Source organism: Mastomys coucha, unplaced genomic scaffold (genome assembly GCF_008632895.1).
Source record: "Mastomys coucha isolate ucsf_1 unplaced genomic scaffold, UCSF_Mcou_1 pScaffold16, whole genome shotgun sequence".
Taxonomy (NCBI): Eukaryota; Metazoa; Chordata; class Mammalia; order Rodentia; family Muridae; genus Mastomys; species Mastomys coucha.
Window position 1 is genome coordinate 6,240,313 of NW_022196898.1, and position 24,589 is coordinate 6,264,901.

The 24,589-nt window shown below is 40.8% G+C and overlaps 1 protein-coding gene across 5 annotated transcripts in view; it reads right to left on the reverse strand.

Moving 5' to 3' along the window:
- Positions 1 to 24,589, reverse strand: part of Nbea (neurobeachin) — a 551,294-nt gene that overhangs the window by 93,307 nt on the left and 433,398 nt on the right. For all 5 annotated transcript variants that reach the window (XM_031373880.1, XM_031373884.1, XM_031373881.1 and 2 more), the window contains 4 exons: positions 15,057 to 15,174; positions 14,675 to 14,777; positions 9,580 to 9,695; positions 537 to 649 (listed from right to left, as the gene is read on the reverse strand). In XM_031373880.1, coding sequence (XP_031229740.1) covers positions 537 to 649; positions 9,580 to 9,695; positions 14,675 to 14,777; positions 15,057 to 15,174 — 450 coding nt within the window. The remainder of the gene's footprint in view (positions 1 to 536; positions 650 to 9,579; positions 9,696 to 14,674; positions 14,778 to 15,056; positions 15,175 to 24,589) is intronic.

The following is a 24,589-nucleotide window of genomic DNA, read 5'->3' on the forward strand; positions in this document are numbered from 1 at the left end:
ACTTTAATGTCTTGGATGCACTTCAGTGTGTCATTCCATTTAACATTTCTCTTGAAAGTTAGGTTAACTTACCCCAAATCTTCTTTGCATTCCTTATCCTCATAAGTCCTTTTTGAGGGGCCCACCTTCTCCATCTGAACAGATCCCTGCTAATTTCCCACCCTCCCTCCTTACTGCTGAAGCCCTTCACACTGGATCTACAGTCAGGACAGCGTCCCCTTCTCACCTCAGGAACACAAGCACCGGAGTGAACATGAACAGATGCCATGCTTTGTACCAACTTTGATATTTTCCCATGACTAACCCTAAGCAACTTCCTTCTGAACCTGCTTTCTCCAGCACTCATGTTTCCTCTGATGGTGCTGAGAAGGTCACTGACAACTGTGTAATTCCTGTGGAGTGGGTTGATAAGACTGAGAGACTGACCCCAGAAAAAGGCTTTCTCACAGACTTCCACTGAGCATGTGCACTGACAGAAAGAACCCTTTCTGCTGTAGCTCCTGTATAGTAGAGATCTCCGTACAGTTAACTGTTACCTTTGACAGATCCCTGAAGTTTCCTGGGAGAGTCAGGTCCAACTCCTCTGATTCATAGTTTGTTAACACCCATGGAAACACAGGATACTGGTTCAGATCATTATATGTCCGTCCTAGTGAAGAGAAGAGAATGAGTGAAAACGTGTATAGCCTCACTGCTCACAAAGCACTTTCTGAGCTTATTACAGGTAAGGCAGCCATTGTATTTCAGGAGGAAAGCAACTCTCTCCTTGGTCTAAGTCTTTGATGAACAAGTGTCCAAAGATCTTTCCTTAACAATTTCAACAAGAGCTTCACACAGGTGATACTGCTGGCTGGTCATCACACATGATGCCTTCCCTCGTGATTAGCATCCTCATAGGTAGTTCTGGTCATGGGACCTAGTTCTATTCAACAGCATGTGAACAGAGGTGATTAGTGACACTCCCCATAGGTGCATCTATATTACTTCTTTTTATGTTGGCACAGATAACATTTGCCCTTAGAAGCAAAACTCTGCCAGCCAAGGACTGTGAAAGTGTTGTGGAGGGTGCCAGGGTATGGACTGCATGTTTGTAGCTTATTATCAGATGGTATTTGGCTGGAAGGAAGACAGATATAGAAACTACATCTTCAGTGAACAGATGCTACATTAAACATGCGTCAAGATGCAGCGGAGAAGTTGGGAATGAAGCCTTTGCACAGTGCTTGCCTGGAATGAGTTAGGCTCTGGGTTCTAAAACTCCAGGGGAAGAAGCTGCCAAGGCAGGGAAGCACTGGAGGGCAGGAGGAAGGAAGGAGACAGATGCGGAACACACTCCTCTCTCATTCTAGTCCATGTCTCTCTTTTTGTGCTATTCTGTTGTGCTTGGGTGAAAGCTGTGGAACTGTTTGAGAAGAACAGGTATTTCCCATGGGAATCAAAGCATGATGGGAATATGGAAACTTCCTGGAAGGCCGCTCCCCTAATTTGCTTTGTGAAAGGTGCTACCATATTAAAGTAGCAGTGTCCTATCAAATGGAGTGTGGCAACACAGGCCTGTAATTCCTTGTATCTAACAGACTGAGGAAGAAGAATCTTGATTTTCAGGCAATCTAGAGTTATAGAGTGAGATCCTGTCTCAAACTGAGACCAGGGTGGGAAGGAGTCAGAAACAAAGTAAGGAAGACAGACTACAGCCAGTGGTCCCCAGGCTGGGCAGGGAGGGGGGTCCACAGGAAGACAGACTACAGCCAGTGGTCCCCAGGAAGACAGACTACAGCCAGTGGTCCCCAGGCTGGGCAGGGAAGGGGGCCCACAGGAAGACAGACTACAGCCAGTGGTCCCCAGGAAGACAGACTATAGCCAGTTGTCCCCAGGCTGGGCAGGGAGGGGGGCCCACATCAGTTATTTTTCTTTTTAAAAACCTTTGTGTCTTGGCAGATACTCTCTGGCCAGTGAGTATTCTTGATGGAAAGAACACATATGTGATAGAAACAGAATAAAATGAGCCAAACCGTAAATGATGAAGAAACACAAGCCAAGTAAGAGCTGTAGACAGTTCTTGGCGTAAAGACACAGGAGTAGAGACGGAGAGCAGCACTGTGGACCATGGGGCAGGGGGACAGTTACAGACAGGAAGACCGACCAGTGAATAGGTACAGATTTTGAGTGGATTTAAGCCTTCTGCACATGAGAATGTTCTAGTATAAAAAAGCTGCCAACTTCTAAAGTTCAGAAGGTGCCAGTGGTCTTGCCTACATGTGGTGACTTAGGCACATGCCTCCTCAGTGTTCACTCACAGGCACACAGCCAGAGGGTACTGACTGGCCAGGGTACGACTTCCCATTTTCTCAATGGACCCATGAAAATTTCACTCTTGTCATTTTCTAGGGAACTGTTCTGCTTAAACCTCTGTAGAGTTAAGAAAAAAACAGGTCTTCCTATCTGTGTGTCATTTTGTAGAAGAATACCCCTCTTTATAACACAGGTTACATACAAAAACAAATTATGAAAAGAAATACATTGTACAATAGATTGTTTTTTTAAAGATTATTTTATATGTATTGGTATTTTGGCTACAAGCATGTCTGTGTACCATGAGTATGCTTGGTGCCCTTAGAGGCCAGAGAGAAAATCTATTCCCCTGGAACTGGAATTACACATTATTGTGAGGGGCTATGCGGGTGCTGGGAATCCAACCTAGGTCCTCAGGAAAAGCAGCCATGCCCTTAACCACTGAGCTTTTTCTTCAGTACCTGCCATTAACTTGTTTGCTGCTAGTTATTATTTGTAGCAAAGGAAAGTTTGTCAAAAATAATTAAAAAGCCAATATATGTTAACTCAGGATTTAAATGTTCCTATAATGAAGACAGTATAAGAAAGAGGATGCTTATTGAGAAAATTATTCTTTTACTCTACATGTATCCATAACAAAGGAGAAGATATTAAGCTACTTTCAGAAACATTCTAAAGCAAAGAAGCATTATGTTAAAAACACAAACACACAGACGAAATGAATCATGCTCAGGACAATTTCTCTGATCCTGAAGTTTTTGTAAGCCGTTTTTAATAATCCCTAAAAGCTTCTATAAAAAGAAATGGTAAGAAAAATTTAGTACTTTTACATTACTGTAGCTTCATAACATTGTTTGATTGAAAAAATACAATAAACTTAAAAAATAAAATGGAATTAACCCATTTTTGGTGAAATATTTTACTTCTGACTTGCATCAGACAATATATTTTTACTTGACCTAAAAATTCAGTGTGCCAAAGGTCACAAAGAAGAACAAGAGTGATGAAGCAGTACTCGGGGGTCCATACCCCAAAGATGCACTGAATTAGCATTCTTTACTTTTCTGAACATGACACAAGAAAAAAATAAGAATTCTAAACTCCTAAATGGAGGTATTTCAAAAGCAATATCTGTTCACCTCTGGTCACCTAGCGTTTATACGCTGGTTGTTTTTGCTTTCTCTTGAGCACAGCCCATATGTAACAAATACACCTGTGCTGTCCCTTGCCTTCTCTGCTGGTGGTGAGAGCCCACCATGTTACACTCCACTAACTGTGTTTCTGAGGATGTGCCTCAGAAGATGCATATCTTCTGATATGCACTAATCTACTCAAACAATAAAAGTGAAGCACAGTAAATGAGATCTCAGAAACACTGGATATGTTTCTTCATTAAACACGCACACACACACACACACACACACACACACACACACACACACAACCATTTTAATTAAACCATCCAATTTAATGTTTTTATATGGCACTTTAGTTTTGAAGGTAAAGTGATCTAGAGACAGCTGACAAGGAAATTATAACTGCAATTCCTTGGTGAAAATGTTAATGACAGCAAAATATCGTTTAATGAGATGGCGGCGGCACCTGGATTAGCATGCTGTAAGAATGCTGTTCCTGTGTCGCTGGCGTCTTCACACTTTACAGACATTTTGTCATCTCTAGGTCATTAGGAAAGAATTTTTAATGATTTTTCTAGAAGCAAGCAGTTCAAGTTACATCTAATTAGATGACAATAATAAGCCCAACACATGCAGTAGCTAAATATATACATAATTAACCAGGGAGAGCTTGTTCATCACAAAGTAAGAACCTGGAAAGTGCTAACCAGGAGAACAGGGCTGGGGTTGGGAAAGTTGTGCTGAATTCATTAGCTGATCATATAAAAAACAACCCAAAAGCCTTAAAAAAAAAAAACACCATCAAGTCTAACAGGATCATCTACACAGACCCATGTTAGCAATCACTCGCTGGTTTGTTGTCGTTGTTTGTTTGTTTTAATGCATGAAAGGCAGCTCTTAACATTTTTTTCCTAGTATTATCTCTAAGTGTGTAAAGTGATGCTTGGGCTGTATCTCTCAGAATATGATGAGCAGAAATCAGGTCAACTCTGAGAGCCAGAGGCCAAACTAGGTGAACTCCAAGAAGCATTAAGATTATTTCACATAATCTACTATAATATTTTTGAAAACTATTTCAAATATTTAAAAAAAATTAAACATATTATGCCATAATTCTAAGCTGGATTCTCATTTACTTTGAAAGCTAAGCCTTCAAGGAACACTTAATTAAATAAAGTTGGGCACGGAAACATGTGTTTGTAATCCTGGTACTTGAAGAATGGGGTAGGAGGGTTAGGGCAATAACACCTATTGAGGCAGAAAAGGTACTGAAGAACCTGTGAATGCTGCAGGTTCCCAATGACACAGTATGTGGGATGAGAGGAGACTAAATTACCAAGATTGTAGCTACAACACAGTTGAGCTTAGGCACTCTTTGATTTTTAATTAACACTTCAACTCTTAGCGAATATTTGTTAAATTTATACATAGGACAAAGACTGAACACATTATTGGGTTTTAGGTAATTTCTTTGAAAGCCATGTTTTCTGAATATTTGGCAACTTCTTAAGTAAATATGCACCTGTGTGTATCTGTGTGTGCATACAGGACAGTTATCATATTAGCGTGAAAAGTCCACTATGTCCTGATACCATGCACTGCTCTATAAAGCACTGTTATATACTTCTAATCTCATTGTTTTCAAGCACCTAGAAATGAGAAAGGAAAACCAGTCAAATCAAATAGACATTAAGAAGTGGCCACCACAGAACATGTCATGCAATGGATTGTATAATTCAGGCAAGCTATTTTAGCACAGATGATAAACCTGAGTGAAACATTACAATCAAAATGAAAAGAGCTAAAATTTATGAATCCACATTGATCTACTTTTATCAAAAGTATTAAACTTGAAAGGGTCATTCTCCATCAGACTCTGATTCTGCTCCTTAGCTTAGTTCTGGTTGCAGGAACCCCAAGTTCATAATCTCAGTGCATTTGTACAATGGATCATACACACAAAGATACCCAAAGCATAATGACTAAGTCTGTTTACTACTACTGCCCAGAGCACCAGTGCTGGTTCTCAGTACAAACTGGCACTCAGAACTTCGGTGTTGATGGCAAGAGAAGAATGATAAGTGTTGGTCCAGGACAGTGTCAGGGGACAGCTATATTCAAAAACCTCTCCCACCATTATTCTATTTTTAAGAATTCATTTTGTTATGTACCAAAATCCTTGAAGAGTTCATTTGAACCTTCTGTGAGTAGTCTGTACCTCCCTCTAATCTTTAACTACACTCACCAGCTGTAAATGGCTTGCTTTTTCTGTGAACTCTATCCTTTTATTTTATTTTTTTAAAAGATGGGCTTTCCACTGCAGCCCAGGTTGTCCTAGAACTTTAAATCCTTCTTGCCACAGCACCCCAAATACTTCTGGGGCTGGAAAGTTACCTCATTTGGTAAAGCACTAAATACTTACGCATGATATCCTCAGTTCCACACCTAGCAACCATATAAGGAGAAGATGGGTGTGGGCTGTGCCCTTGTAATCACATTGCTAGAGAGATGGTGAAGGTGGATTCATAGAACTCCCTGGTCAAGGATGACACTCCAAGGTGACTTATAGACTCCACATTTGTGTACTCATCACATGAACACATGCACACACTTGCACTTGTGTATGAGCACACACAAAGATGGACAGAAAGAACTATGCCTGGCATTCTAATGTCTTCCATAGCAAGCTTAGTATGGAGACTGGTTTTCAGATAGCTAGAGCAAATGTGCTGCACGAGACCCATCTTGAGGCTGCTGTGCCCAGTGCACAGTTTCTAACCTTGTTTGTCTGTAGAAGAACAGGAGCATCTGTATCTGCCACAGGGCCACAAGTGGTACAGATACTGTTGGCTGGGGCCTCACTCTGAGAAGGGCAGGCACAGGAAGCTAAGATGGCTTTTATTTTTCACAACACACACTCAGTCTCTTATTTTCGTCTCTATTGGCCATCCCACTGCCATTGCTCTCATCCAAATCCTACCTCATCTGCCTGTTTTTATCTGCAAACTCTGGCTTAGGAACACAAAGTTTCTAAGACCTGAAACAAAAGCAGGAATGCTGGTTTCTGTGATGTTCATGTGCAACTTGTCACATTCACTTACATTTCCCCTTTGCTCATTTTTCTGAAATAGAATCTCACTATGTACCCCACACTGCCCTTAAAAATACTATAGTAATATATATATATATATATATATATATATATATATATATATGCATAATACACACACACACACACACACACTTCAGTCTGCACTCAAACTCACCATTCTTCCACCAGAGCTATCCAATTTCTGAGATTACAGGCATATGCTTCACTTGGCTTCAAGTGTAACTTGTAGAAGGGATTATAAAGTTATCTCTATCCAGATTTAGATACAACATCCAGACATAATCAAGCAAAGAGACTCCTAGAAAGCAACAGGCATGTATGGTTGCAGGGGGCCCTGTATCACAGCATTGGAATATACTGATACTCATTCACCCTGGGCATCAGCAAGGATAGAAGCTACCTCTGTAAAACAGTGAACCTGAGATACTCGAAGCCTAGGGTATAGCCCATTTTAACTGAGAACAGGATAACCACCATATGAACAGCCACTGGTCTAGAAATTGAACTAGAGGTGAGGCTCCTCACCCTGCTCTTTAGCTCCAAACATCTAGCCCAGTCAAAGACAAAAGCAAGTTCATCTAATGGGAGGCAATGAATCTGTTACTTCCCTCATCTTGCTTCAAGGGGAATTGTACTCCAGGCCTGTATGCTCTGGGCAAGCACTCTATCATTGGCTATATCCCCAGCAGACACTGTGCTTGTGTGTGCTGGACACTAGCTACATTCCTAGCAGATACTGCTCTTGCTTAATACATCCCTCAATAAAGAAGAAATTAACACAGAATATAGGAAAATATTACAAACAACATAAAAGCAATATTATCCTTCAAACATCAGGCAAATAATTATATATGTACATATAATCCTGTGTAAATAAAAAATTAATAATTTTAAATACTTCTTAATATATATAAAGATATGAATTGCATAAATAAAGAGTTAATAATTTGGAATATAGATAGTAAATTATACTTACAAAAATAAAAAATGAATGTAAAACTGAGTAAGCACTTTTACAGCACGTAAGAGTGATAAAATTGATTCATTTTTTGAGTTTAAAAATGAGTGGAACAGGGCTGGGAGCTGTCCTAGTGGTTAAGAGCTCTTATTGCTCAAGCACATGAACACCCCTAGACTCCACATGAACGCTAAGGTGGGTACTCCTGTCTGTTGGAGGAGGCTGGGAAAGGAAGGAAGGAGAGGCTGACTGCCTGCCAGTCTGGTTTCCGGTTAAGCAAGAGACCTGTCTCAAATTAGTAGTGTGGAGAGTGATGCAGCTGGACACCATGTGCACACACCTGCACAGACAACAGACATACATGCATAACATAAAATAACGTAGAGAAATACAGTCTAGGAGGCTGCTGAAAATGTAACTAATATCTCTAGGAGAAACTACTAAAAAGACACCTCCATTCTAGATCACTAAACACATGAGAGGCCATCTCTGTGGTCAAAGACATGCAGGAGAATATTAAAAGCAACAAACATGAAACGCAGCAGCATAACAATATGACACAGAACCAAACATGCCAAGTGCCACAAAAAGCTACTGTGTTACACATTTCTTTTGAAAGATTAAGCCTGTGAAGGTGGAAAGCCTCTAAGCCCAGCTTCTTGTTGGGGCACACAGATTGCCTGTCTGGGGTTCTGGCCTTCTTTTAGGGACACAACAGATGACTGGTGTAGAAGCTCTGGCTCTCTTTTTTTTTGGTGGGAGCTTATGCTTTTGCTGTGAAATCGTGTATTTATCTAAGAAATTGGCTCTCTGCCACTATGAGTTGGGTGTCCACAGTTCAAACAGGACCAAAGGCACTTTAATAAATGTGCCTGTCCACAAGCTGTACCATGTCTGTCCCATCCTGAGACTATACTGCCCTTGGCCTGTTCTTGCATGTTGATAAGGGTGGCATGTGCTCCCACGGCACTCACACTATGGGAGAGGCTAGTGGACATGGCAGGGGCATGGGAACTGTGCAGCCTCGGGTTTTGCTAGATGTAGGCTCTGGGAACAAACTGTCATAGTGCTGAGGGGTTTCTGCCAAGGAAACTAAGTCACCTCCCTTCCAGTCATTTATGGTCATTTTATTTGTGTGTGCAAATGCCACACTAATTTAATAGTTATATTACTTTTTAGGGAGCAAACAGGCTTCTTTAAGATACAAGTTTGCTATATGTGAATATGCATATTAACATATGCATCTGTGAGTAAAATGAAAAATACTTTACATAACTTTATTCCTTTTTGTTGACCAGCCATAGACCAGTGCCTGTTGTGTCCACATGCACACTTGTCTAGACTTAGGAGAATAGCGATGCGGTCACTTCATAAACAGATTCAGGGAGTAGCAGGACTGCACTCTCTGTGAGCAGTCACAACCAACAGTAACCACAGGTAATGAATGACACAGGCATCTATGCTGCGACTGAGACTCCTCACCCACCAACACAGGGCTCCGCACAGCCTAACTCATAAAAACAGACTCGGCAAATCACAATGATTCAGGGCTCCTGGAGCTCAACTTATGCAAAGACAGGAGGGAGCAGTTCTCACAGACATTCACTGACCGATCCCCAACCTGTGATCAGGAAGGACAAAACAAGCTGCTGTGTGCTCTTCATTGACAAGCACAGTGACTGTGATCATCAGTTAGGAAATATCATCTGGGCTTTCATTCTTGAGTCTTTTAAGAAAAAAGATGCTGTGAGGCAACCATGGCCTAACGCAGGTGACGCCCACCCTAGGCAGGAGTCTGCTACTCTCCTGGTGGCTGCTTCTTCTGAGAATGGCCAAGTAGCGAAGCCATACTTTCCCATAGATTTTTTTAGACACTCTAGCAATAGTTTGCTGACTCCAATAAACCTTTGGACACGGGGAAACGTCTAGAACCTTGGTATCAGCTGCACAGCTCCTGATTCAGTCAATTTTAAATGCATGCATGTTCACCCTACTACTGCATCTGAGCTCCTGGGAAAACAAGACAGCCCATGAGATCATATCACCCACAACTCAATGGTCTGAAGAGCTTGCGACCTTACCTGCTATAGTGTTGAGAAACATCAAATACTCAAAGTTGGAGATCTCCCTTCTTTGCCAGCGCTGGGTCATATTGGAAGACTTATACAGCTGTCGAGGGGTGGCCAGCGATATCCTCCTGGAAGGAAGCAGGCCAGAAAAACACTCTTGAGTCCCAGCTGTCACAAGTGCAGTGGCAAGTACCACGATGGTTTGACATCAGTCAGTAACTTGTGGACTGGCTCCTTGGGTGGATTAGAAAATATTTAGTTGTAGAAATCAGCTCTATTTGAGAACTCTATTATAGAGAAAGATAAGGCTGGAAGCAGCTCTATCTGTGAAAGTAAAGTTGCAAATGGGTAACTAGAGTACACAGGAAGAAAATGGCCAAGACTGCTCAAAATAAATCAAAGTAGACGAAACCATTCAGGAAATCTGCTGTATAACAACAAACTCATAGTTACACAGGTGCCTGCCTGCCTTACTTCTCAGTGGCAACCTGCCTGTCATTGAACAAAGGAAGCGCAAAGTGCACACTCTCTGTCTGCATGATAAATACCCTCCTCTAATGTAAGACAAGCCAAAACAAAGCAAAGAGAACTCTGAAACAATGCTCAGGCCCAGGAACATAAACATAGCTTTGCAGAATAGGTCACCATCATTGAATATGTCCGGGCTTAAAGTATTTATTTGAAAATTAGGGGAAACCCCGTATATTTAGAAAAGAATGACAAAGCACTTGGTTCCTGAAGCTGTTCAATTCACTTTGCCCTGAATGTTGCAGTGGTTTTTCCTCTCAGTGCTCCTTGACCAGGAGAACCACCGAGGAGTTCTGTCCACTGCTGGCTCATGCACTGGGAGATGGTGGTGTTGAGGTGGTGGGATCATCAAGAATAGGGGCCTTATGAAAGTCCTAGGCCATAGGGGCACTGTCCTCAGGAGGAATTACTGCTGGTCTTACAGAGTGAGTAAGTTCTCAAGTCAACAGGCAATATACAATAAGGCAGCTCTGCATGTCTGGGCCATGTAAGATGGCCCTTTTCCTTTCTTGCCCCAAGGAACCCTCATCACAGGCTGAGCATATGAGGCCCGACTTTGCATGATCAGCTTCTGAAACTGAAGTAAATAAACCTGCTTTCTCTGTATTATCCAGCACCAGGTACTCTTATAACTGAAGCAAGGTGACTAAGTGAAGCAAGGTGACTAAGGCAACATCTTAAAAGTAGCCACTTGGACTGTAACACTGATGAAGAGACACAGAGAAGTCCTTTGTGCGGTTCACTCTAAGCAGCTGCAGTTTCTGAAAGGCATGCACCTCTCAGGCACGTTACAGTTTCTCAGGCACTGGAACAAAAAACTGACCCTAGCACCTTCACTTTCCTGGACCCAGGCTGACACCTCATGGAGTTCTTATTTATTTATTTATTTATTTTTTTGAGGCTGGTAAACACCAAACATACACCCCAGTCTTCTCAAAGACACATGGAAAATAAGGGCTACCTAACATTGAAGCTGAGGAATAAAGTGTTAAGTAACATAGCAAGGCCATCAACCCTAAGTACAACCAGTGTTTCCTCTGGATCCTGCCGTCTAAAGAAAACATAGGGGGAGGTTAGTTAGTATCACATGTGGAGTGTGAGCATTTGCCAGTAATTTTTTTGTCCAGTGTGAAAAGATTGTATTTTAGACCAGCATGAGTCACCTTGACAGATGAAAAATGGAAATTAAGAAAGGAGGGGGCGATTACACAGTGCTCTAAAAATTTATTTATATAGTTTATCTATTTTTTTTATAAAACATGAATCCTTTAAGGTTTAAGAGAAACAGTCATGTCATAATTAAGACACCAATTGTCCCTTACAATGGGAAGTACTCAGTGAACCACACTGTGAATATTAATTAATCAGAGAGGCATTCATGGGCTATGCTACCTTAATGGAAATCATCTCTTTGTCCTGAACTTGCTTATTAAGCAACAATCTGATTTGCAATGTGACCTCCTTGGTGAGCTTGCCTTGGACTAGTCTAGGGATGCTGAAGTCAGTTGTTTGGGGAAGATAGCTGTCTTTGAATTTAATAATGCTTTGTTGTTTAAAATTAAGTGTCTGAAGGCTTTAGCTGAAAATCCCTGAGAGCTGATTTAATTTTGCATATTCTGACGGAAGCAGGGGTCAAGAAAGCACAGCACAGATTCCTGGCGTCTTTGTTATCCTACTGGGACACACCAAAGAGCTTCTGCTCGGAAGAGCATGGCACCTTTCCTACCTCTGACCTTCCCCACCAGGCACACGCAACGTATGAGAGTGGGAAGGGGTCTGTGTGCACATCTGTTTTACTCACCAATGCACCCTCATCTGTGGGTGTGTGCATGCATGTACACATATATACTGCATGCACACATTCACAGTTTATGAAGTGCCTTTACAATTCTGAACACATCCACACAGATAATTTCCCTTTTTATGGTAGATGAGAAGCTCATCAATCTTGCCTGCTATCATTCATTCTTTTAACCACTACATACTGAGTTCTTTCTAGATGGTAGACATCCTTATTATTACCTGTAGGCAGCAGGTCTAGGCTGATTGCCTGGTTTCAGACCTCAGGACAAGGGGCTGAGTTGCATATTTTACAGACCAAAGCAGACCTGGCCTCCAGGTTCTCCCATCACCCCTCAGTCCCTACCTGGTGTACCTAGACCCAACCCTGAACTTTTCCAGCCCAGGGACTGGGCTGCCCTTCCCAAGAGGCTCTGCTATATAATCCAGACATTTCACTTTCTTCTTCCCTCTTCTTCTTCCTTCCTTTCCTTTACACTGCACGCTCCTGCTTTCTCTCTTTCTCATCCCTCTCCCTTCCCCACGACTCCCCTGGCCTTTCTCGGAGCCAGTGAACTCACCTGCCTAGAGCAGCTTCCCAACAAACCTGCATTTATATATACTTTAATGTGGCTTGAATTGGCTCATTTCATTTAGTGGAGATATAACTTATCACCTACATATAGTTCTCCTAGCCTCTTTTGTTACTACATGTCTCAGAAATATGAAAACTGAGCCTGCAAGAATATTGTTAGGAAAGCAAGAATGAGTTGAAACTTTAAGGAGAAAACAAGTCAAGACATCAACCTGGTGTTTCAAGACTGCGCCTTTAAGAAGTGACAAAAAAGATAAATTGAGTATTTTTCTACCCCCCAAAAAGTAATCTTTCAGAAGTCAAAAACAATTGATATCTATAAGAGGTAAGGCATATAGTAAATAGGAGATGTGTTGTTTATTTTAAATAAATCGTATTCAGGCAGGTTCAAAAGCACTGCAGGAACTCATACATGCCCCAAGTAAACCTTAGGTGGTCTCTCTGGAATCTGGGTCACTGAGTAAAATGCTAGGGGGAGGGGTGTGTAGTGGGGAATGGGGGCTTACTTTTAACTAGGAAGAAATTCTTGATGATTAAATGTCTAATCATAACCATGAGTCAGTTTAGAGTCAATCAATGAGAACAAGTCTTACAAACCACTCTCATTGTTTCTGATAGATTAAATGCAGTTTTCTTAGACTTGTATTTTTTATACATGCTTCATTATTTACTAATGTCTTGGTTTAATCTTGTCATCCACCTCATGAATATCCTGAGCATGTCTACACATGCCCACAAATTGCTCTTGTACTGGAAGCTGAACGAGAGCATAATGCATGAGAACTCTTGCTGGAGAGCACTTAGGAAAGCTTTTCGCTATTACGCACTGAGCTGTGAGCTACAAGGTGAAAGATAAATAAAACACAATCACTATCTTTAGAATGCTTGGCATCTATTTAGGGAAGATGGAGAAAGGCTGGCCTTTCCACATAGGAGTGCTCTGCTCTAATCTTTGGAGATTTAACGGTTTGTGGTGCACAATGCTGGTTGGCTTTCTATGCAGAAACTGTGATTATAATCTTCTTTTTCCTCAGGGAAGAGGTGGCAAGGAAACAGAGGTGTGTCTTCTAAAAGCTCTAGAATGCAGGGGAATCCCTGAGCAAACACTACCACTGATTTAGAGGTGTAGGTGATCTTTTCCAGGCAAGGTGACTTGAGATAAAGATTCTCAGAAATATCTGCGAAATATGTTCCTTCTTAAGATACAAACATTTAAAGAGCAATCAGTTGTGTCTTCTCTCTATTGGTTGTGTGACAATGGGGTGCCAGGGGCAGCAACACCAATTTGGTGATCGGGAAGCTAATCCAGAGCTGATATCAGTAAATATCTGAACCAGAACCAGTGCTGTCTTAACTCTTTGTTTTACACACACACACACACACACACACACACACACACAGACACAGACACACACACAGAGACACAGAGAGACATAGAGAGACAGAGATAGAGACAGAGAGAGACAGACTTCAGGCACTCAATTTCATGGAACGAAGCACAAACAATATATATAATTAGTAACTGTATTTTCTGCTTAGATTAGTACCTTTTAATAACACGAGGTTTTCAATGGTTCTTCAAATATTGCAAATGAAAGATTTAAGTAAAACTTAAAAGTCTACTATAATGAGTAATTATTGTTCTCAGTAAATCCAAAGATCTTTTATTAACTTAATAAATAGTCATTTATATCTAGCATTTATAAAAACATAATCTATATTACTACCTAGTACTTAACACAAACACCATGAGAGGATTTTGGTATGCTACTACTATATGGCTTTAAGTAGAAAAATGTCTCCTCTTCTTCCTCCTCTTCCTCCTCCTCCTCCTCCTTTTTTTTTTTGGTTTTCTGAGACAGTGTTTCTAGGTTTAGCCCTGGTTGTCCTGGAACTCACAGTATAAGACCAAGGGAGCCCTGGAACTCACAAAGACCTGCCTGCCTCTGCTTCTAGAGTGCAGTGGATTTGAGTGATGTGTGCTGCCACTACTTGGCAAAAGATGTCTTCTTTACATGTTAACTTTGTAATAACTGCAGTCATTAGAGATATGTTAAGTCTGCCCTAGCCATTCTCTGAAGTTCAGTGTAGTGGTATGCGTAATATCCTTCCCCATAAATAACCCACAGAGCAAGTAAAGTCCTTAGTCTTAGAAATTACTATATGTATACAAACCACAGATAATGTGTAATGTGATATAATTACCTGGCTTGTGGCAAACCATAGCTGGTCCCTACTCCAACCCGCGGCAAGCTGTAGACAACTTTTTTAACTGTTGCTTGGTCAGGAAAATTAAACATCACAGAGGCTGCAGCAGAAGAAAAGAAAGGGCTTTAGCAAACTACAGGAAATGGCCACTTAGGACACAATATTCAAGGGTCTACAGTAGTTTGTCTGCAATGGTAACGAGTCTTCATGGAAGACTATCCTGTTCTACAGCTTTGTCCGTATGAAAGTGAAACCAACATCCTCAAGCACACTTGGCTTTGGTGGCAGCACACAAACAGGAATACAGTCAGTATTTGACATGCAAATGAATTGTATCAAGGATCGGCACATCTTCTTTGAGGCTCTTTCAAAGACTTACTTCGGTTTGCCATGAACACTTCCAATGCAGTGTTCTGCAGAAGGTACCGTCTGGAAAACACAGCTCGGATCTCACTGAACATCCATTTCCCATGAAGTCCCTCAGTGTATGCAAGAACCTACAAGAAAGAGGTAAAAGGGAGAGTGACCAATAAAGTAGGAATCTAAGGTCTGGAGAACACTTTATACAGAGTGTTATAACTCCTAGAGGAGTGATCTTCTGCTTTCATAATATATCATGGTGCTGAAATCACCTGGTACTGTATATTTACATAATTTCAACTTTCTAAACTACCTTAACTCATGAGGAAACAAAGGACTAAAAACAATTATATATTCAAAATGACCTTGTCTGTGACTTAAACAGAAATTATCCTGTTGGTACTACCAAATCTTCATCCTTCTTTCTCTTTCTTCCTTACTTCATGGAAACCAGTTACTACTGTGTTTAGTTTTTCTGACTGGTCTGAGCTAGTTTTTTTCTGGTAAAAGGTGAGATAGCCGATGTTCCTAGGTTACATGTTATATGCTGTTACTATTCAGTTTCTCCCTGATAACCTGTCAGCAGACATAGACAATGCAGAAGTTAAGGGCTGTGTCCCAATAAAACTTTATTTACACTGAGGTGGCTGCATTTGGAATAAGAATTCAATTTGGCTTGACCCATGGTCTAGGGAAACCATAACATTATTCCATTTTCCCCTATTGCCTTTTAACTTTGGTAGGACATTTGATTTAGAACTGTGTAATGAGGACAGACCTATAGGCAAGTGAGGATGCTTTAGAAAGGCTAATAGAGCACATCACAGGAGGCTGACAATCTCTTGCTCTCCTTATTTGAATGGAGATATAACAGTTTTCACCACAGCAGCACTGGAGAATCATGCAGAACATTCCACAGAACACCGAGCACCTACACTGCCTATTCCTCCACCCAGATTAGTGCTAAGCTGATGAAGCTACATTTTCAAAGTATATAAAGCACATTCTGTTTGATGCACCAACGCTGCTATCAACACATGAACATTTTTTTCCTTGGATCTGTATCTGAACTTAAACTTTGGTGAAAACAGAAAGTACTCACATACGTCAGGTTTCTGTTGCTTTGAAAATAAGCTATGACATTCTTTAATGGTTCTTTTAAGAAACAAATTCAATATCTGTTTTTAATTTTGTTTTGGTGTGTGTGTGTATATATATGTGTGTATATATACATATATGTACATGTACATATATATGTGTGTCTTAATATATGAATATGTATCCACATACATAGACATATATGTGTACATATGTTTGAGGTTGATGTTAGGTATCTTCCTTAATTGCTTTCCATCTCTTTTTGGAAGTATTTGTATGTATGAATGTTTTGCTTGCATATATGATTATGCACCACCATGAGCATGCCTCGTACCTGTAGAAGTCTGAGAAGGCAGTCAGATTATCTGAAGCTGGAGTTATTTGAATTCTTGTGAACTACTATGGATGTTCTGGGTCCTCTGAAAAAGTGGCCAATGCTCTTAACTACTGAGCCATCTCTCAGTCCCTCCACCTAACATTTTGAGATGGGGTTTCTCACTGAATCTGGAGCTTATCAATTCATCTATTCTGCATGAACAGCAAAGAACCTCCTATCTCTACTGGCATTGTGACTGTTGCAATATACAATCATGTACAGCTCCTCCCCCATATAGTTGCTACAAGGGGCCTAAGTCAGGTCCTTGTGTTCATGTGGCAAGCATATTATGATCAAGCAACCTCCAGGCCCCATTTCCAGTTCTTAACTTGGTGTGAGTCATTCTAAGGCCAGAAGGTCTGCAGAGGTTGTTGCATGTGCTTGAGGTCTGAGACATTCTGAATAATTCTAGCTAAATATTAGCCCTGCCATTTGCTAACTTTAGATCTTATGAAAACTACTGACTCCTTTTGACTTTTGTCCTCTGAAAGGTGGTGACAATAATAGCTGTCACTGGTTACTTTAAGAACAGGTGAACATGACAGGCCAGCTCTATGAAGTTTTTCCCACGTGACAACTCCTCTCAGTTTCTAAATGCAAAGTTTCTTCCCATGTATTTACAAAATGGTAACTATGGTGATTCACTGCAATTCATATTTACTCAGGTAATATAACCAGCTGCACTTCTGAATTTTAAACACTAGTATAGGGTTTTTTTGTTTTGTTTTCCAGAATGGAAAAATGGAATACAAGATGGCCAAATCTTCTGTGTATGTTAAGTAACAAATATCTTAAGACAAATAGTTGAAAACTGCAGATGATTATTTGAATACCTGCATACAATTATTCCATTAAGAAAAAAAAATAAGAGCATTGCAATTCAAGCTGTCAAATGAGTAAAGCATAGTAATTTCTTGGGAAGCCCCTGCTGGGCCCCTCATATTACCCCTAGCATGCCCTGGAGACATTCCATTACTGTGCTTGGGGATTCATCTCGTACACCCGGACACAGGTGTGTTTTCACTTACGTCTGTCCATAGGAACTGTGCTATAAAGAACATTTGCTTAAACAGGTAACTGGGAAAAGAAACTGGACTGAATTTATAGTCTTGTGAGTCCACCTTAATCCTTCACTACTTGCTCTGTTTAGATGAATTTATGCCCCTTAAATATGTTCCCTATACCAGCTTGCATGATGTAAGGCCAATCAGAAGCCACCAAAGAGTTACATGAAGAAATGGCTTGCTTCCTGGGCTGCACTCTTTCAGTACTGCCTGGTCTCTGTGCCAGTTAGTGAGGTACACAACAGCCACTCACCCCACTGGCCAGCAGTTTCCAAGGACTTCCAACCCTAGCAGTTCTGGAGCAGTGTCTCTGGTGAGGACACACCAGGAACAGCTTTACTGACTCCTTGGAGGGAAATTCCTGAAAAGAAGAATGCTAGCTAGAGGACTGCTCCAGCAGGACCCTGTGTCTGTGCATTCAGGAAGCTCCCTCATAGCAGAAAGGCCTCATCTTAGACTCCTAAAGCACCCCAACATACTCTTTCCTCCTTAGACACAGAATTTCCATAGTTCTTATAATTTTCTTTATTACTTATTAGCCATTCTCTCATGGCTTTACTCTTGTTTTAATTATAATTATTTACATTGTTCTTCAGTCATATACATTGTTAAGTGGTTTCTCTCCACTGCCTGGATTCAAAGGGTTCCTGAAAGGCAGCAGAAAGATTTTAGACATCATGGGGGAATAGTGTGATGGGGAATAGAGGCTCTGCACATGGAGGCAGAGTGGCCAGATGGGATACTATAGGCATGTGATGAGGAGTTTAAATCTATTGGTGTGCATTTAAGAAATAGAAAGGAATATCATTTATAGTCAAGTGAAAGCTGATTTTATAGCATGTTTCTATAAAAATCTGGGCACCAAGCCCCAGGTCTAAAATATGAACTGATACAATAAAGCTGTCCATGCACACCTACACTTGTTACATGATGCTATCTAACTTCTAGGAGCTTCTATTGCAGTGCTTCAACTTGCTCTCCTTCTAGACTCAGATATTCTCCTGCATCATTCAAGTATGCTTATCAGCACTTGAGGTTTCTGTTTGTTTGTTTTCCTTCAACTTTCCCATATCCCTTGGCTGTGTCATCCTGCTCCTGCTAATATATTAGAAAGTTTGATCACTACTAACTACTCCAATTGCTTTCATTTCCTCAAAATGGAATAAATATGAAATTCTTTACATTCTATAGATCAGAAACACAAGCAGTAAAGCATCTTGATCCCAAATCTTATGGAATCTCGTCATTTTTTAAAGTGGCCATTAACTGTTTTAAGTGTTTGGTATACAAAAGTAAAGAGGAAAAGACTATGCACACCTGTGCTCTAAGGTCATCCTCATTCACTGTGAGCTGAAGCACATAGGAAGCAGGATGGAACATCAACTTGTAAACCACCTGCCCAAATGTATGCTTAACACACATTATCTGGTGATCATGTTGAAGAAAAATAGGGCTGATGTGCACTCATGTGTAGCAGACATGGACAACATTGTCAGAAACATGAACAGAGCTGTCAAATCAGTTTTGTCTTTTCTTTTCCTTCAGAGGCAGCTAATACTGTACAAACTAAAAGTTCTTGTACAGTGATGGCCTCACTGATCTTAGGTCACCTACCACACACATTGGGATGAGCAGCACATATACTTCCTCTGGGCATAGGGAAAACACAAGGCACGAGTAGGGCAGTAGCTGCTGTTAAGAATGACTGAAATGCAGCAGAGGTTGGATGTGGCCTTCTTGGTGCTCATGTTTTATTAACACTTCCAGTTTCAATAGTTTAATTAATTCAACAATAAGTTATAGGGTGCCATTACTTTTATAATTCCATGTAAATTACACATGGCTCAGGATTGTAGCATATATTAAAGAAAGAATACTTGCAAAGAAATCTCAGGTTTTTACTCACACATGAATATATGTGTTCTCCCTACATCAGCCAGCAGAACTGGGAAGACTCCCCACCAGGAAGAAAAGCAGAAGTGGGGATGGAAGGAACTGCCCTATGACATCCTGCTGGCGTGACATCCTCTCCAGCTTGTCACGCCTGCTCTGGTGATGCTTCTCCCCAGCAGATGCAAGGAGAAATAAGAGATGCGGGATCTTTTCTATTTCATGGCATCAGTCTCTTGCTAACCCTGAGGAGTAAGGGCTGCTGAGGGTGAGGCAGTGATGGAGAGATGAGGAGTGGACACTCGGATGGGGGACTTAAAAATCCTCTTCCAAGACAAAGGTCTTCTCAATTGTTTATTTTCAAAACAAACTGGATCTATCTGCACTGTCAACTTAAGGATACTTACAGCTACTCTTTGACGGGAGATTAGTAGGTGATTTTAGCATACAGCTTGTAAGAACATTGAGTAACATTTAAGAGTGAATCTGACAATTCCTCTAAGTATGTGAACATGATGTTCATCATATTTTATTCAATGCTATTTTAACGGTTGCCAAAATACTTTATTCAGATATTGTGTTAATTGTACATAGTGAAATTCAACTTGGAATATAAATTATTGAAATATATTTTCTACCAAGAACCAAACAGAAATCATGTATATGTCATTATATCTCTTTTTTACAATGAAAATCAATTTTTCTCTCATACAAATTATCCCAAGAACAGTCTCCCCTCCCCCGACTCCTCCCAACTTTTCTCCAACTCCTCTCTCCCCTTATACATTTTTAGCACATTTTTAAGAGAGGAAGTCAATTATAAATTCTTATAATTATTTCTGTATTGTTCTGCAATCACTAATATTCTCTACTGTCACTAATAAGCTGGCAGGCAACAGAGTTAGTCATCTTATTGAGATGGATTTCTAATATTATTTCATATTTTATGTTTAGTAATTAAGAATACATCCTAACAAAAATTAAGCAATGTTGTTATAATTCTGATTACTGAACATCTGCTATCATGTCCTTTCCTGATATATGATATAGGGTAGTTAGGGATGAAAACACTCCGTAGTTGCAGAGTTTCTGTAGCCCACCTATAGATGGCTTACCATAGATTTAAGTCTTCCCAAGGCTCTGCCCCCTTTCTAGTGGTGAACCTCAGGTAGCTACAGTTTTTTGGTTCTTCAGTTTGCTTACAATAAGGAATATATGAGCTAATCTCACCGAATGCTTGTGAGGTCTGATAAGATCACTCTTTTTAGAAAAGCACATGAGAAGTGTTTAACAAAGGATTTCACACTGCTATACTTATCCCTTCCTCCTTGCATACACACACACAGACACAGACACAGACACAGACACACACACACACACACAAGACCTCTGGTCCTAATCACCAGTAATAAAGTAATGACAACATCAACAAATGCATAAAGAACCTCATACAATCCCTCACTGAACTAAAAGCCATTGCCTGTCTTCTTGGATGTGACTTGTATCAGAGATCTGAGCCAAATTAACACCTCTGACCTCAAGGCCCAGGTCTGGAGCTATAGCCACTGCTGCTCTGTCATCTGCAGTGAAGACGATAAGGACACTTCCTTGTCTTAGAGTACAGCTAGGCCTCCTTTGTTCTATCGGTCTTCTCTTAGTGCTGAACCTATTTCACTGTTATGTGGTTACTTTCATTTAATAGATACTACAAACTGACCTCCATAAGTGACTGTTGAACAGCAGAGGCCCCTCAGAAAGGAAGGCCATGGATATTAATGAGGCACAGTGGGCTATGGTCCAGGGTATCAGCATATGGGTTGAGAGGAGGGAAGGTGAAAGATGAGCACAGTAAGGGAGGGGTGGGAGCTGGATTACAAGGCTAGGGCAGACAAATTACTATAGAGTTTGGGCCCTAGGTCTGAGAACAATGACATGCCATTTGAGGATTTTATCCAGATGCCAGATCATTAAGTTAGCACTTTAGAAATCATTGCTGAGACTACAGTGAAGAAAGGATCTTAACAGGAAAACAGTCTGTCCCAATAATATACATAAACAGTAAGTCATTATTAGTTTAAAATTATAAACTCATTCAAGAGAATGCCATTGGTGTCCTTTGCATTATCTTACATTGTGGCAAGTACTTTTAAGCCGGCCTGCATCCTTCAGAACTGGTAGAGAATGTGAGGGTAGAGACCTGACCAGATTCTATTGATTCTATTTTTCCTTACAAAGCCTTTGTAGAGGCACCTCAATCACTTTGGTGAATGAAACACTTAGCTGTTTGAATTTACAAAAATGATCAGAGCTATGGCTGGAGTCCTCTGCAAAAGCACTCTCCAAAGTGTGGCCTCAGGAAGCCAAGCTGGGAAAGCCGTTTTCTTTTTGTCAGAGTCATGACTGTCTCCAGGTGGAAACACTGTATCTTTTGGCTGTGCTTACCAATTTTCTCTAAAAATCTTACATTTCTCTCTCTCTTTTTGAATGGGGGCTGGGCAAGAAAAGTTATAAAGACACTAGTCTGTAGAAACTAGAATATTAACTTCTTTTGCAACTTTCTGCACTGTGATAATTTTGTAATTGGCCACATTTATAAATTCTTTATCTCTAGACATTTTTCTTCAATTTCAGGTCTGAGTTAGCATGCTTTCTTTGAACAAATGTGGTCAAGTGCTATTTAGATATTACAAATTGTCAGGAAAGTTGTTTGGCCTTTTGAAGATCTGTCAGGTGAGATGCTAATGTAATTATTCTAACAGCCAAACTGTCAATGTTTACCAAGCAGACAGAAAAGAGAATTGCTTTTTTGCTGGCAATCTAGTTATGCTATGATAGAATTCTCACACTAGTACAACTTTTTGCTGTGAAGTATTTAAATACACAAAAAAGTGAAAAGTGTCTAATGTTGTGAGAAATCTTAGTATTTTTAAAATTACATCTCAAGCATCTCCTCCCGGGTCAGCATATGTTCCAGGGAACTTGCAGAAACTGCACAGAGCAGAAGCGCCGATGCCTTTGCAGCTCTGACCCACAAAACTTTGAGCATTGAACACCCTGCGACAAACACTTGTTCACCATAGAGCAGGCTTCTATGCAGCACACACACAGCACACACACAGAGTGGAAGCTACGGATGCCGACAGTGCTGTGAAGTCCCACCTTTATCCACCCTGTGCCTTCTCCCTGGCTCTGAAGCCAACCATTCTGAATACTTTTCAGGTCCCCAAAGTGCCATGTTCTGTCACACTTCAGTGCCCCTGCACATAATGTTTCTTCTGCCTGCCAATCCCTCACTGTTGTGTTCTGTTCATCAACTGCCATTAAGGATTAAGCTCAAAGAATCTACTGCTCCTTCTGAGAGCCCCGCACCCATCTCTTCATAACAAAGCAAACCACCATAACTCTTGTCTTCCTTGGTGTGTCTTCAACACCTGTGACGCTACTCTCACTACCAAGGAGAGAAATTCTCAATGTATCTCATTATTTACTGGTATTTGATGGCCATGTTAAAGCATAAGCTACCCAACACATGTTACTAATATCACTAATAAATCGTGAATACCTTAGCTGACCTGTGTTTAATAATACAGAATAATAGTTCAGAAAAGTAACTCTTAACAAATTTTATTATATGTATTCACTGTTTTATGTGTGTTTTGTCTACATGATGTTTGTGCACCACTTGTTTGCTGGGTATCAGTCTGAATCAAAAGAGGGCACTGGGTCTCTTGGACCTGGAGTTAGGGATGTTTGTAAGCTACAGTGTGGGTGGTGTGATTTAAATCTGCACCAGTTGCAAGAGCAACAAATGCTCTTAACTGCTAAACCATCTTTTCTGCCCCCCCCCCCAGAAAAGTTCTTAATAAATATGGCCTGCAACAATCTAAACCCTCACGAGGGGTCCCACATTGAGCTACATATGGTGGCTATAATTTCAGTGCCTGGAAGACAAGGTAGCAACTCACAGGATTGTAACTCCTAAGCTAGCCTGAGCTACACAGGGAGATTCTTTCATGAACTGACAAACTAACAAGTGGCTTGGAGATTTAGGACAGTAATAGAGGACTTGACAGACACCCTCAAGGCCCTGAGTATGATCCTTAGCACCGTGAAAAGAAGCAAACACACAGCAAGCACCCAAGGCCCCAGACTGACTCCAAGTTTATCATGGACCAGACTGAGCAGGACATAAAGAAAAGGGTTTCTCCTTTCTAAGGTTGTGGTGGCTATTCTTGGTTTTCTACTTGACTATATCTGTAATTAACTAAAACGCAAGTGTCTGGACACATCTGTGAAGGACTTTTTTCTTAATTAAATCATTTGAAGTGGGAAGACCCACTTTTAATCTGGATCTTTGGGTTGGGAAAATCACCTCTAATCTGAGCCACACCTTCTAACTGCAGCCTATATAAAGAACATGAAAGAAGAAAGCATTTGATCTTTACCTGATTGTTCTCTTGTCCATTCCTTCACTGACTTTAGAGCCCACTTCCTTGGGTTTCTAATGTATACTAAAGACCAGCTGAGACATCCAGGCTCATGGACTAAACAAATACTGGGTTCTTGAACCTTCCGTTGGTAGATAGTCATTGTTGGACTAGCTGGACCACAGCCTGAGTCTACGTTTTGTTTCTTTAGAGATCCCTGACTAATAAAGATGTTCCTTTGTAACTGGGTTTACATAGCAGCAAACTCACAGTCATGGCTTCAGTAGAATGATCTGGGATGGACAATTCAGATAAAGGCAGTTATCTCAATAGGAAACTTAGGATTCATGTCTGTGAAAACCCTGCCTAGAGTCACACTATCATGAATACTAGCTATCCGGCCCAATCAGATAATCTCTCTTGAAAATCTGAATGTGAGGTATTCAAAGACACATACACACACTAGAGAATGGGAAGGAACCAAAGGCAGTAAGATGACAGTCAGCAGGAGCCACAAAGCAGCAGGTATTCAGAGGAGCAGAAGCCAAGACAGATAAGATGGGTTTTGGTACAGGCATCCTGTCTCCAACTCTAGGTGCATCCGGTGACACTTAGCCCTCCCTGGCTCTAGCCACATGGGCTTGTTTTCAGCCTCTCTGAGATGTCAGGCTGCCTCCTACCATACAAAAAAAAAAAA